General features: G+C 41.6%; 1 protein-coding gene across 1 annotated transcript in view; it reads left to right on the top strand.

The window, feature by feature from the left end:
- The first annotated feature begins 485 nt into the window (after positions 1 to 485).
- The window catches only part of PPM1L (protein phosphatase, Mg2+/Mn2+ dependent 1L), a 189,389-nt gene continuing 176,207 nt past the window's right edge, over positions 486 to 13,667 (top strand). Inside the window, exon 1 of the mRNA XM_026650029.2 lies at positions 486 to 1,459. Within this exon, the coding sequence (XP_026505814.1) occupies positions 1,061 to 1,459 (399 nt within the window). The 5' untranslated portion in view covers positions 486 to 1,060. The remainder of the gene's footprint in view (positions 1,460 to 13,667) is intronic.

The following is a 13,667-nucleotide window of genomic DNA, read 5'->3' as shown; positions in this document are numbered from 1 at the left end:
CAGGCCAGGAGTCTTCAGCCCTCGTCTAGCCTGCTCTCCAGACTACAGGCCCCAGCAGCCTTTGGGCTGGTTCCTGCCAATCACAAGCGAGGCGGAAGCGCACAGGCTGCTGGGGCTTGTAGGCGGCTGGTTCCCTCTGGGGCTCTGGAGGGGAGGAGGCGGCTGAGCCCCGCCCCGGCCGGGGGAGGGACAGGCGCAAGACGTGGGTGGGGGCGCGAGAGGCAGGTGGGTACCTGCGCGCGGCCCTACCGGTGCCATCGCTGCTGCAGCCGGACCGCTGGCGCCGGGGCCGGGCAGGGGTGAGGCGGGAGAACGGGGTGTGCGCCCGAGCCGCCCAGGCCTGAGGGAGCCGGTGCCCCCGTGAGCTCCAGGCGGGCAGCAGCCGGGGGGCTGCGCAAGTGGGACCCGGGCCCTGGCTTTGCCGTACTAGCGGAGCCGGAGCCCCGCTGCTGTCGGCTTTGCATTGTGCGCTGTTCTCTGCTGCCTCGGTCCTAGCCAGCGGGCAGGGTGGCCCCCACTGAAGCTGGAGCGGGGTAGGCTGCCCTTTGGATTCGCATTAGTAGATCCTGCCCTGCATCCGAGCTGGCAGCAGCCGTCCCTGAAGCAGCGGCCGCCGGAGGAGCCTGACCTTGCCTTGCAATAGCAGAGCATTGTGTCATCGGGCCGTGTACATCCCGCTGTAGCATCAGAATAACCCTGCCCTTAGTTGGTTGCACTAACAGAGCGTACCTTGGTCTTTGCTGTCTCACATCAGCTCTGTCCCTGTGGGAGCTGGCTGAAGCAGCAGCAAGAGGAGGTGGCGGCTAACCAACCCTGTCCTGGTTGGGTTACTTTGTAGCACCAGCATGCGCTGATCTCTACCTTGCATCAAACCCATCCCAGCCGTCTGAGTGAGTGAGCCCACGTGAAGCAGCAGCAGGAGCAAGAGGCTGCGGCTAGCCCTGCCCTCACTGGGCTTGCATTAGCACAGCATGCATTGATTTGCTGCCGTGTCTTAGACCCATCCCAGCCATCGGGGTGCGTGGTGCATGGTGTGGGAGATACACTGTCTCTATAATAAATGATAGAGGATACAATGACTTTGCTGTCTCTGCTGGGCCGGATCATGCGTTACTTCTTGCTAAGACCAGAGACCCTGTTCCTGCTGTGCATCAGCCTGGCCCTTTGGAGTTACTTCTTCCACACAGATGAGGTGAAAACCATCGTCAAGTCCAGCAGGGATGCTGTGAAGATGGTGAAGGGCAAGGTGGCCGAGATCATGCAGAATGACAGGTTCGGTGGGCTGGATGTGCTGGATGCGGAGTTCTCCAAGACCTGGGAGTTCAAGAGCCACAACGTGGCTGTCTACTCCATCCAAGGGCGGAGGGACCACATGGAGGACAGGTTTGAAGTGATCACGGACCTTATCAACAGGACCCATCCCTCTATCTTTGGAATATTTGATGGGCACGGAGGAGAGGCAAGTTTGTGGGGTGATTAATGCTCACAAGGGGGAATGAATGGATGAGTCTCCATTTCTGAGGGTTCTTTTGGGCCAGGTGTTCACATCTTTTTTTTTATTTATTTATTTTTTAATTCCAACAGAGAGTTCCTAGGCTCGGGAGCAGGGCTAAGTCTTGGATCTCCCTTGTCCTCCAGCATCAGAGCTCTTGGAGGAAGCGGGGAGAATCTGTGCATTGACATGCTTTACAACAGGGAATTGTTTGGTCAGTAAAAGCTCCAGGAGGTGGATTCTGCCTTGCAGAATAGTTAATACAGACTGCCTGGATAATCTTTTGTTAGGGAATGGTGTGGCCTGGGCTCCTCATTCTGTGAGGGACTGGGCTCAGCAACAGGGGTTAGTCTAGGGGGAGATTACACAAAATAAACTTTTTTTTTTAAAGAATTAATATGAACAAACCCAAGTTTTCATACATAGGAAGAAGCTTTATCTCCCTCAGTAACCCACCCTCTTGGTCAAGGCAAGAGAAGCCCACGGAGCTTCTCTTCATCTCTTGCATCTCTCCTGATAATGATTTGTTTCTCCTTTTGAGGGGAAAGCCAGGGAAATTCCTGGTTGCCACTAAAATTTTCTGCTTGCCAGTGCTAAACTTTTGATTTCCCAGCCAAGGAAGTTTTTCCTTTTTTTCCACATTGTTTTCTGTGGCTTATATTATTACTTGATGAGATGCATCTTTATCTCAAACAGTGGCTGTGAAAACCTTCTTTAGCTTTTTTTCCCTATCTAGGAATACAAAGCTGCCCTTTAGCTGTTTGCGTTGCACACAAAGAGCAAGTTCTTGTAACTGTGGCTTATTTTTCAGAGTGGAAAGGAAATTTAGAAGGAAGTTCCCTTTATGATATTCTAGGTTCAGCCCTGTTATCTGTACATGTGTATGATTAGGGTAGGAGTTTTTTGGAGGAGTTGGAGAAGAGATGCAAGTTAAAATTTCTTCTCGCCAGCTGAAGAGTCTGTTTGTTTGTGTGTTTCTGTGCTGTGGCATGACTGCTTTGGATTTCCTTCAGCTGCTCTCACATATCAAGCAGCCAAGGTGTCTTCCAGGAAAAGCTCTGACAGAGATCAGGCACTCAGGGAGCACACAAGGACAGCAGCTGCTGCCCTTCTAAACCTAAATGTGCTGTTTCTAAACCCCATGCATTGGACAGATGGGAGAAAATTGCCTTTATCTTGCTTCAGACAATCTGAAATCTGCATTACTATTGTCTTGCCTTGGTTAGGATTTTGTCACCTCCGTAATAACCTATTAACACTTTGGTTATTAAAGGCTTTTGTCAGGTTTTTATACTTGGTTATGACCAATACCATATTTTTCTCTTGGATTGGAAGGACCGGTGCATGGCTGTGCTAGTTTCTAGTTTAGTCATCCTCCAAGGAGTGCCAGTTAATTTGTATAGAGCACAAATTCATACCTGCCCTGCCGTCCACAAACCTGATAAAGATCACCTCTGAACTGCTCTGCCCTCTGAGCCATGTCTGAAAACAGAACGTGGAGTAGAAATCTAAGTTTTAAATTGTTTTTTTTTGAAAACTCTAAACAATTTTCCTTGTATACACTAGCCCAGGGGTTCTCAAACTGGGGAGTTGCAAGCTGTCAGTCTCCATCCCAAACCGTCCTTTGGCTCCAGCATTTATAATGGTGTTAAATATATAAAAAAGTGTTTTTAATTTATAAGGGGGGGGGTCGCACTCAGAGGCTTCCTATGTGAAAGGGGTCACCAGTACAAAAGTTTGAGAACTACTGCACTAGCCAGTCAAACTGTGTCTGGAACAACATTGAATTTGATTTAAAAAGCCCAATGTAGACAAATGCATAGTACAAGCATTTAGCCCTTGGCATAGTACACAATAGCGACTATGTCTCTCGTTCAATTGCATCATATATATGTTCTGCCCCTCTCCTCTGTGGGGATGGGAGGTGCTAGAGGAAATCTAAGCACTTGTTTCTAAAGCTGAAGATACTTAATAATGTAAGATTAGAAAGTGCAGTTAAATTACAAAAATATTAATACAAGTACTTTCACTCTTAATAGACATAGGTCTAACCTCAGATTCTAACACTATATACATGTGATATATTCAACAAATAACTTTATATCTCTGCAAACCTCGTTTACCTTCTATACTAATATCCACCTGCTGCTGGCGCCTCTGAGAATTTGTTCTACTTGATTGACAGTCTAAGGTGGTGTTTAAAATAAAAAGCTCTAATTTTGAGGGCTTTAATAGATCTCGCCAAACTTCACTCAAGCTAATGTCTTAAAATACAGATTTTCTACTTTTCTTAAAAAGCGGGTGTCTAAGTGCTTCATACATAAATGGTTTTCTGTTTTTGTGGTGTTGCATAAAAGAAAATGAGTTATCAGAGCATGAAGTGCCTGGCCTGTGTGCATTACATTAAACACTGTGTTTGCATAACAGTTAATTTTATCTACATATGCCTTGTTGATTTGAACAGAGTAGCACAATGCTTGCTTCTACTGCGTGCAAAATATGTGTCTCATTTTTGAGTCTTACGTTTAATTTTTTCCCCTGGATATCTGGGGAGTCTAAAACAAGGTTAATGGCTCCTTGGAATACTGTGCCTAAACATATAATAAAGCTTTCATAATGACTTAATTTTTTTTTTTTTTTGGCTAAGTAGCTTCTATAAAACCTCTCGTCTTGCATGCAAAGGACAAGTGAATGGCAATCCCTGAGTTATATATGGAACAATACATGAGGCAGATTTTGCTTTTCTTAACAAAGAGCACTGCAAATATAAAATGCTAAATTAATTCTTCCCTACCATTATCTGTTGCCACATCAGGTGAAGGATAGAGAAGCATCAGCTAAGTAATATTAATTGCTGGATAATGTTAATTTGTGAACATTGTAAGTGTTTTAATATTGTTAGTTTTGCATACGTAATTCTGTTAGTAGTGTGGGGATTATAAGACAAGAGAGGCAATCTTTAGTCTGAATGGTCAGTAGCCACCCACTGCAAATTTTGATGGCTGCCTACACAATAGTTAGACAATCAAGAATAAATATTAGTGGCATATGTTCTAGTTAAGGGTCTGGTTAGCTACTGCAGTTATAAAAGTTAAAAGGAAAATTACTTTGAGGAATGAAACTTGATACATTATAATATCGTGTGTAGTGAAAACTTTCTTTGGGTAAAAATTGATTTGACTATTTCTTGAAGAGCAATATGGAGTACTCTTACAGTGTGTGTGTTTTAATGGTTAGGGTAGATAACTGGGCAGAAGAAGATATGGAATCAGTTTGTCTGACACTTTATGGTGTGACTTTGGACAGTTCTCTTAAAGGTGATCTACAAATGGGGGTAAAAAACTGGTTGGTGCCTTTTTTAGTTTCTTTAGGATATAAAGAAGGCCTGAGAGGCTGTTTAAGCATTTTAAAAAAGAAATTTAGGTGCTATATAGGCTGGAAGAGTATGAGGAATAGAAAACTAGTTAAATGGTATTATAGCAAACCATAAGAATAAAAACAGACCAGCTGAAAGAGGAAGGGATGTTTAGTCAGACTTTAACATTGATAAATTTATAGCTGCATTGTATATAGTTGGCTTTTCTTAACAATATGGGAAGGAAAACTTAAAAAAAATCAATAAGTAGTTACATACTGGATGCTCCCAATAACTAGGGTAAAAGGAGCATTTTGTAAGTGATGTCATATTGGCCTGTTTAAATGCTAAGAATGTTGAATATTCTTTTCAACTCTTTTGGGGTCTTGCGAAGGGGAGAGGGCGGAAGGCATTCACCAAATAAACAGTTAATGGCTTATTTAAAATACTTGCAAACCACTCAGTACGCTCTTTTGTGCCAGAAGATCTAGAAATTAATGTCCTAAGTAATCAGTGGGAGATGCTGATAATTGATTAACTTAGTTGGTGCTGCAATATATAAAGTGGGAGGGGGGAGGGAGAGCAGTGGCCAGCAGTGTAGAGTCCTTACTAATGTTGTCAGGAATGTACTGTATGTAGGTCACCCTGCCCTTCCAGCCTTTTGCAAATATTGTAAAAACTTCCTTAAATTCTGAGCCCACTAAACCAACTAGAGATGATGGCTGACTGCTGGAAGGAAAATAGTGGTCGCTTTTGCCTTTTTGACGAAACCCCCCCCCCCCAAGTATTAGTTTTTATCCTGATAATTCAGTGGTACTCAAACTTTTGTACTGGTGACCCCTTTGACATAGCAAGCCTCTGAGTGCGACCCCCCCCCCAAATTAAAAACAAGTTTTTATATATGTAACTCCATTATAAATGCTGGAGGCAAAGCGGGGCTTGGGGTGGAGGCTGACCGCTTGCAACCCCCCACGTAATAACCTTGCAACCCCCTGAGGGGTCCCGACCCCCAGTTTGAGACCCCCAGTGATAATCAGAGCTTTTGGTGTAGTGTATTATAAGGAAGAAAACAGGCTGATCAGTTGTTTTGCCTTTACTGGTATCTATTGAACACAGAGCTTGTCAAAACTTTTTACCTGACACAGAGGTAATTGTCTATTTCCTGTAACACTGAAGATAAAGTTTCATCACTAGCATTAAAAAAAAAAAAAATTAGCTCATCTTGGGCTGATTTGATTAATTGACATTAAAGGTTCCTATTTGCAGACTTTACTCTTGCATTTTAGAAGAATTTTAACTTAAATTATGTCTGAAGGAAATAAATGAAATGAGCTTTACTTTTTTTTATTTGCCAGATAACACTATATATCATTTTTAATGTACATTTTCCAAGTCAATCAGAGTTCATATAAGCACAAGGAATCGGTAGGGTTACTAATGGTTTTCCTTTTATAGTAATTTACTTCATTTTTCAATCTGGGATCCTTTGCAAAGCACTTAGTGTTTTGAATAAATATTTACAGTGAGGGGGTTATGTTGATACATGAGTCTCAGATCCCTGTTGGCCCAAAGAAACCCCCCCACAAATAAAATGAAATATAGCAAAATTTCTATTGTTGGATAAAAACAACGTGGAGTCCTTGTGACACCTTACAGACTAACATATTTATTTGGGCATAAGCTTTTGTGGGCTATAACCCACTTCATCAGATGCATGAAGTGGAAAATACAGTAAGCAGGTATAAATATACAACACATGAAAAGATGGGAGTTGCCTTACCAAGTGTGTGTGGGGAGGGGGGGAGGGTCAGTGCTAACGAGGCCAATTCAGTTAGGGTGGATGTGGCCCATTCTCAACAGTTGACAAGAAGGTGTGAGTATCAACAGTGGGAAAATTATTTTTTGTAGTGACCCAGCCACTCCCAGCCTTTATTCAGGCCTAATTTGATGGTGTCAAGTTTGAAAATTAATTACAATTCTGCCGTTTCTCGTTATTTATACCTGCTTACAGTATTTTCCACTCCATGTATCTGATGAAGTGGGTTATAGCCCACGAAAACTTATGCCCAAATAAATATGTTAGTCTCTAAGGTGCCACAAGGACGCCTCGTTGTTTTTACTGATACAGACTAGCACCGCTACTCCTCTGAAACCTATTGTTGGATAGTAAAACAGTCTTAGCTCACGGGTATGATGTCAGAGAGCTACACTTCCCACATTGCAAAATAACTCTTATATCATTCTAATTAAGACCTGCTGTATACACAAGCTTGCTGCAGTTATGCTAAAGGTATGATACTTAAGCCAGTTTAGTTAAACTGGTCAAAACCGTATGTATTTCATTTTTAAACCTGGCTTATATGTTTAGTTTGCACTGGTAAAGTTATGGTGCAAGCCAAACTGGGATAAATGATTTTAAACAGATAAGCGTGTCCATACAGGGACTTGCATTGGTTTAACTAAATCAGTTTAAACACATGCTTTTAGTTAAATCCATGCCAAGGGCTAACCTACACTGGGAAATGAATGGTGTTCTAATATGTTAACATAAATTACAGTAATATGTTTTAAAACACTTGGCACCTAGTGGTAGAAATATGTTATCTGGTCATGGTTAACCCTACTACTCATTTTCCCAGTCCAAATAAGCCTTAAAGGGACTGGAGTAGAAATGAAGATTGGGTATTGGAATTGTGATGGCGTTAATGCAGCAGTTAAGATCACTTTAAACTTTCTGTTTACAGCAGAACCCTTTTTCTATTTCTCTTTTGACAAATGCAATCATAGATCAGTAATGTAGTAGACCAGAGGAACAGAAATGATTAACAAACTGTCTTCCTTCAAGCATAGTAGATAAAATATAATTCAAGAAGCTAGATGTGTGTACTTACGTGACTTAAGGTTTTGGTGACCCCACAAGGCACTCTAGCTTTATCTTGGTTCACGTCTCTTCAGTACTCCTTTATGACTATCTGTGTAGTATTTGCTTGAGAGATTTTGACACTTTCTTATTCAGTTAAAATGAATAACTGAAATTTTCTGGACCCTGGAGATTTGACTTTTCAAACCAGCCTGTGGTTTGTAGAAGTGGTGTTCTGTAGAGCCCTGCAGTGGGACTGAGATAACAGCTGGAGCAGGTAAAATGTACTTTGTTGTGGGTGGGATTGGATGGGCAAAAATACCCCAGACTCTGGTAATTTGCAGGAAAACACTAAATCTCGTCTCAGTTTGTCATAAATAGAATTTCAGCCATTTGTTTTTAAAGAAAGATTTAAATACTTAAATTTAAGCACGGGATAGAAAGAAATTTGATGTGTATTATAACAAGATTTAAACAAGATTGGTTTTATTCTTTTAGTGGTAAAAATTGTCTGAAGTCCGTTTATATAATAACAGACCCTATTTATTTTTAGTGGCAAGGTGAAGCTCTCTCTTTCTCTCTCTTGCAGGATTTGCGGGATCTAAGGTTTTTGTGGGTGGGAACAGGATAAAAATGCAAGAAACAATGCAGAAGCGGGTGGGAGTGGGTATTGTGGAGCAGGATGGGAGGGGGATTAAAAAATTAATGCCGCTCAGGGCTCGAGTGTTCTGCTTCTAGCTGTTGGGTAAGAGAAGAAGCTTTATTTTTTCTCCCTCTTCCAGTGTTTCCTGGATGTTACAAGACAGATGGTTCTCTTCCACTCAATTCATTTTTTCCCCCAGCCTTTTTGTAGTTGCTCTACTCCTCCATAAATCACTCCAGTCTTCTGCTTCACTCAAAGCTCAAACAGCAACAGGAAATTGACATGATTCTTAACAGTCTCATTGCTTCCCATAAGGGTCTAAATAGTCACTAGTGAAACTGACCAATGTCCTGTTAATTTCACTCAACTGACTGGTAAACCTGTGTACCTGTAGAGGCACTGCAGCTGTAGGAAGGCAGCATTGTATCATCAGTTTACATTGGTTCTTGTTAGGAAGATCCTTTGCATCTAGAAAGGCTAAGTAATAACTTTAACAAATTTTAAAACTTTCATTTTTAAGATTTCTAACACTGATGATTTATGCCCCCACCCTTGCCAGAGAAGGCTTCTCCTATTCTCTGAGCAGATTTTTCAAGCCCTTTGATCGAATGTCCTGAGTATGCTGTATGAGCACCCTTCTGATTTTCACATCCTTTAGATTGTTGTTGTTAAAGGATTTTAATGCTTACTGTCAAATGTAAAGACTTGATCAGAAAAGTACAGTATAGAAAACTTAAATTCTGACATGCCTACAGACATTTTTTCCTGCAAGTTATCAGAATATTAGCAAATAATTTAGTTTTTGAATGAACGGAGTAGAGAGAGAGAGAGAGATTAAAAACCCTCTGGATTCTCTCTATTTTTTTTAAAAAAGGTCTTTTTATAGGACATTGAACAAAACTGTGAGGGATGTGGGAGATCCTTGAAATGTTTTATGCTTTTTAATAGCAGTTTGTAAGCTGTCCATTATACCATAATGCATTGTAAAATGGCACAGCTCTTTTTAGACCTGTATAGATGGTGCTATTGCAGACTATCTGTTCAATAAGTTAGTCCATGAAATAAAACAAATACTTGTAATGACTGGTAGGATTTCAGGTCTAGAATAACAGAGGCCATAAAATATTCTGATTGAATTTTCTATGAAACAATGAATTTTTATTCTAGGAAAGTAGCTCAAGGCTGAGAGGTTCTCAGGTGGGACAAAGCCTCTAACTGAGTAGAGAAGCCCCAGGATTGTCAGGTAATACAATGAAGTGGGGCAGGGTGAAGAAGCAGCAGCATAATTATTCTTCCTGGGAGCCTTAATGAACTTCAGTGAGAGAGCTGCATGACAGCATGGAGTACCAATCATACTGCTGATGATACAAATTGATTATTATGATGCTGAAACATTGCCAGCTCTCATCATCTCCGACCTTGTCTGATTCACAGCTGTGTGAGCAGCTGACATCTCCAGCCAGACAATCAAAGTACGTGTTGTAACTGCTAAACCACAATGCAATTATCCACTGCACCTCGTGTCGGCAAACCTCAAAGCTCCCCTGGAGAAATGAACATTTATTTGCATTTACTTTCAATGTTAAAATTTCTGTTGTTCCTTGCAAATTTTCTAGTCATCATTAATCTTGGCAAATCTTTTTTTTTTTTTTTTTTTTTTTTTTTAAACAAAATCCCCCTTAGTGATAAACATTAATTTAATAAAATTCTGTTTTTAATAGCAGAGACTGTCTGTAAGTGCTGCGTTCAACCAATAAACTTTTTAATGAAATACATTTCTTTACTTTTTCATTTTCTACCAGTTATAAAACTGCTGGAAGGCATTAAAGCATTTCTTCTGATAAGTGAAAGTGCATATCCCATAATGTAGTTCTCTGATCCGTCCGAGGTCACGTACCATTTAAAAAAAAACAACTAAACAAAATACAAAAACCGTGCATTTAAATGAGGATGTTAATTTGCAGGTAATCTAGATGGATCACTAAACTAAAATTGCCTAAATCTCTTCTCCCAAACCAGTGAGGTAATTGTATTGGGATAACTGGTAATGATTAAATGTTATGTAAAATATAAATTCAAGGTTCTGTGCATGTTGCATGGAATCTTAGTGAGGGGAAATTTTAATTTTTTTGGAGTAAGATATGATTTTTAGACCTGAATTTTGATTAAAATGTTATAATTTGACATAAAAACCCTCTGGTTTCTCTCTAGTTTTTTTAAAAAGGTCTTTTTATAGGAAATTGAACAAAACTGTGTGGGATGTGGGAGATCCTTGAAATGTTTTATGAATAGTTTCATCTATTTGACTGTTGTTGTCTCGTTTGCTGTATTGATTACAAGGGGTTAATTCCAGGCAGGCAGGAAAGTAGTCAATAGTTTCAAGACAGCACCGTTCACTGAATGGACCACGGAGGTGTCATTTGCTTTTTGAAGTTTACTCTGAACATGCTGATTTCAACGTCCTGGCTTGGTACAGGGATGATGTGATGGGCCCAGGCAGAAACTGTAACAAAGAACTTTAGGAGGGATAAAAGCACAACCCTGAAGTGGGGCTCAGGGTGTGTGTGGAAGAGAGGCAAAAGGACTGAAACCCCCACCTCTGGAGCCTGGGAAACTAGGCCCACCTAAACCTTAGGTAAGATGGTTTTGTTAAAACCCTTTTCTTTTGTTACGCAGTGTTCCTACTGCTGGGATTAAACTATTTGTTTTGAGAAAGCTATTTTCGCTAGTGGTCACCACACCAAAAGGTGTCAAACCTCATCAGACGCTGAGTAATCACAGTTGGCACACATGTTGGTGTGAATAGCAGTGCCTACTGAAGTGCTGCGCAGTAACTCCCCCAGGTGGATGTTGTGGGTGCAAACTAACAGGTTCCTAGTTTGCATTAATGTAATCCTCTTCAAACAGGGCTATATTAACGTGAACTAGGAACGTTTTAGTTTGTGACTGCAGCATCCACATAGGGGAGTTACTTTGGTACGCACTGATATTTAGCCCCTCCCCCCCCCCCGTTAGTCCTACAGCAGGGCAGCATAGAGACACTCCCTAAGAATGGGTGAGAAACATAAGGCTCTGTCCCAGGACAGATGAAGACAAGAGGTCTAATATGTGGGGGAGGGGTGCAGAGACAAGGGAAAGATCTAAGGTGCGACTGGCACTGAACTGTGACAAAAACGATGGACCGCATTCTGTCAAGAGCATGAAAGGTGGTGTAGCTACCCTCTCTTCCTCCATAAGTGGATATGTGTGCTATTGTAAGCTGCGTTTAACATGCACCTGTACATAGGCTACTAGCAAGCTTGCCATACTATCATTATATTTCAACAAAGAGACAGAATAGTCGAGGGCAGAAGGGAGTGTTGGCATAGCAGCCATTATTGAGTCAGGGAACATTTGTCAACTTGCAGACCATGCCCCAGACGCTTTGGCTACGTCCCTGCATGGAAGGCCTAGGGAGCAGCATTTCCAGTGTGCCAGTGTCCAGAATCAGGAAAGCTAACGTCTGCTCTGTGCTCCTACTGCTGGCCATCAGTTTGTTGGCATGTGCCTATACTCATCATGACTCAGGGCTTGGCTCAGTATTTTGTTTTCCGTCTGAATGTTTTGCAGTAGCAATTGATGGAGTGTCAGTATTCCCAGAACTGTGTGGCCTTTAATGTTGCTTCTCTTCTAAAAAGAAATGCTAACATAAGATGCTACTTAAGTTTATAAACAAATATGGGCATGTTAATTTCTCCTTTTGGAAGAGAGGTAAATAAGTGTTCTAAATGTTGACTTTTGCAAGAGTCTTATATGGAATAGGGAGAAAACAAAACAGTGCAAAAAGATGTGTTTTTAATACAAATGAAGTCAACATGTAGCTAACTTAATACAGTTCAGTTCCTCATAATCAAGATGGGATTGCTACGTAACATTGAAAATGATTGTTAAAACATCTTATTTGTATGAATAAGTGAACTACATGGCTACTGAATAGAACTTGTCTCAAAGCTACTAATTACAGCTGTGATATTGGAAGAAATAGCAGACTGTTCAGAGTGATTGAATCCCCTTTGGATGAACATTGCATGGAAGAGCCAAAGACGATAGTGCATTGGAATAATATCATTATTACCTTTAAAAAAGATGTTTTTAAAGCTCTGGGACAGAAGCACTTTCTATTTCCTGCTGCCTCCCAAGAAATGCTTGATGGTCTGCTTGAATATAAAATAGTTGTTTGAGTATTACTTCAAGATGGCAGTTTGCATGCTGGATGTGGTTGCAGAGTTCTACATGGGTTGTCTTCAAAACCAGCTTTACTCAAGCATCAGTCTTTGAATTACTTCACTGGGAGAATATGCAGAGTGCACCTGAAGTCTTCATTATAATCGTTCTTTCCTTTTTATTTTTTTTTAGTTGCTTGGATTGAAGCTTACAAATTCTTAAACATAAGTTAATGTAAACTTGTTTCTGAACTAGACTGGGAATTCTTATAGCTGTTTCAGATAAACTAAACAGCATTTTCAATTTATAACACCATGAAAGAAGAATCAAATGAAGATGCATGCAGAGTACCAGCAACTTCTTAAGAGGCTGGCCTTGACCTGCATTGGCTTCTCCAAAGAGATTTAAAAGCTTTATTGGCAGGTGGCGTATACATCTCTTAAAGAAGTCTTCCTTCATAGCCAGCTGTTTTAAAACCATGTTGTTGAACAACAGGAAAGGGCATATCCTAAAACCCATTATGATTAAAACACAGATGAATAGGGCCATACAAAATTCATGGCCATGAAAAACACGTCACGGACCATGAAATCTGGTCTTTTATGTGCTTTTATCCTGTACTGTACAGATTTCACAGAGGAGACCAGCGTTTCTCAAATTGGGGGTCCTGACACAAAAGGGAGTTGCTGGGGGTTCACTAGGTTATTTTAGGGGGGTCGCAGTATTGCCACCCTTACTTGTGCACTGCCTTCAGAGCTGGGTGGCCAGAGAGCGGTGGCTGTTGGCCAGGCACCCAGCTCTGAAGGCAGCACCCTGCCAGCAGCAGCGCAGAAGTAAGGGTGGTAATACTATACTATGCCACCCTTATTTCTGTGCTGCTGCCTTCAGAGCAGGGCGGCTGGAGAGTGGCAGCTGCTGACTTAGGGCCCAGCTCTGCAGGCAGCATTGCATAAGTAAGGGTGGCAATACCATACCATGCCAACCTTACTTCTGCTCTGCTGCTGGCGGCAACTCTGCCTTCAGGGCTGGTCTCCCGGCCAGCAGTCGCTGCTCTCCAGCTGCCCAGCTCTGAAGGCAGCACCAGCAGCAGCGCAAAAGTAAGGGTAGCAGCACT

Source organism: Terrapene carolina, unplaced genomic scaffold (assembly GCF_002925995.2).
Source record: "Terrapene carolina triunguis isolate 2854851 unplaced genomic scaffold, T_m_triunguis-2.0 Scaffold88, whole genome shotgun sequence".
Lineage (NCBI taxonomy): Eukaryota > Metazoa > Chordata > Testudines > Emydidae > Terrapene > Terrapene triunguis.
The sequence above is the reverse complement of the archived record's forward strand: the minus strand, read 5'-3'. Positions and strand labels throughout refer to the sequence as shown.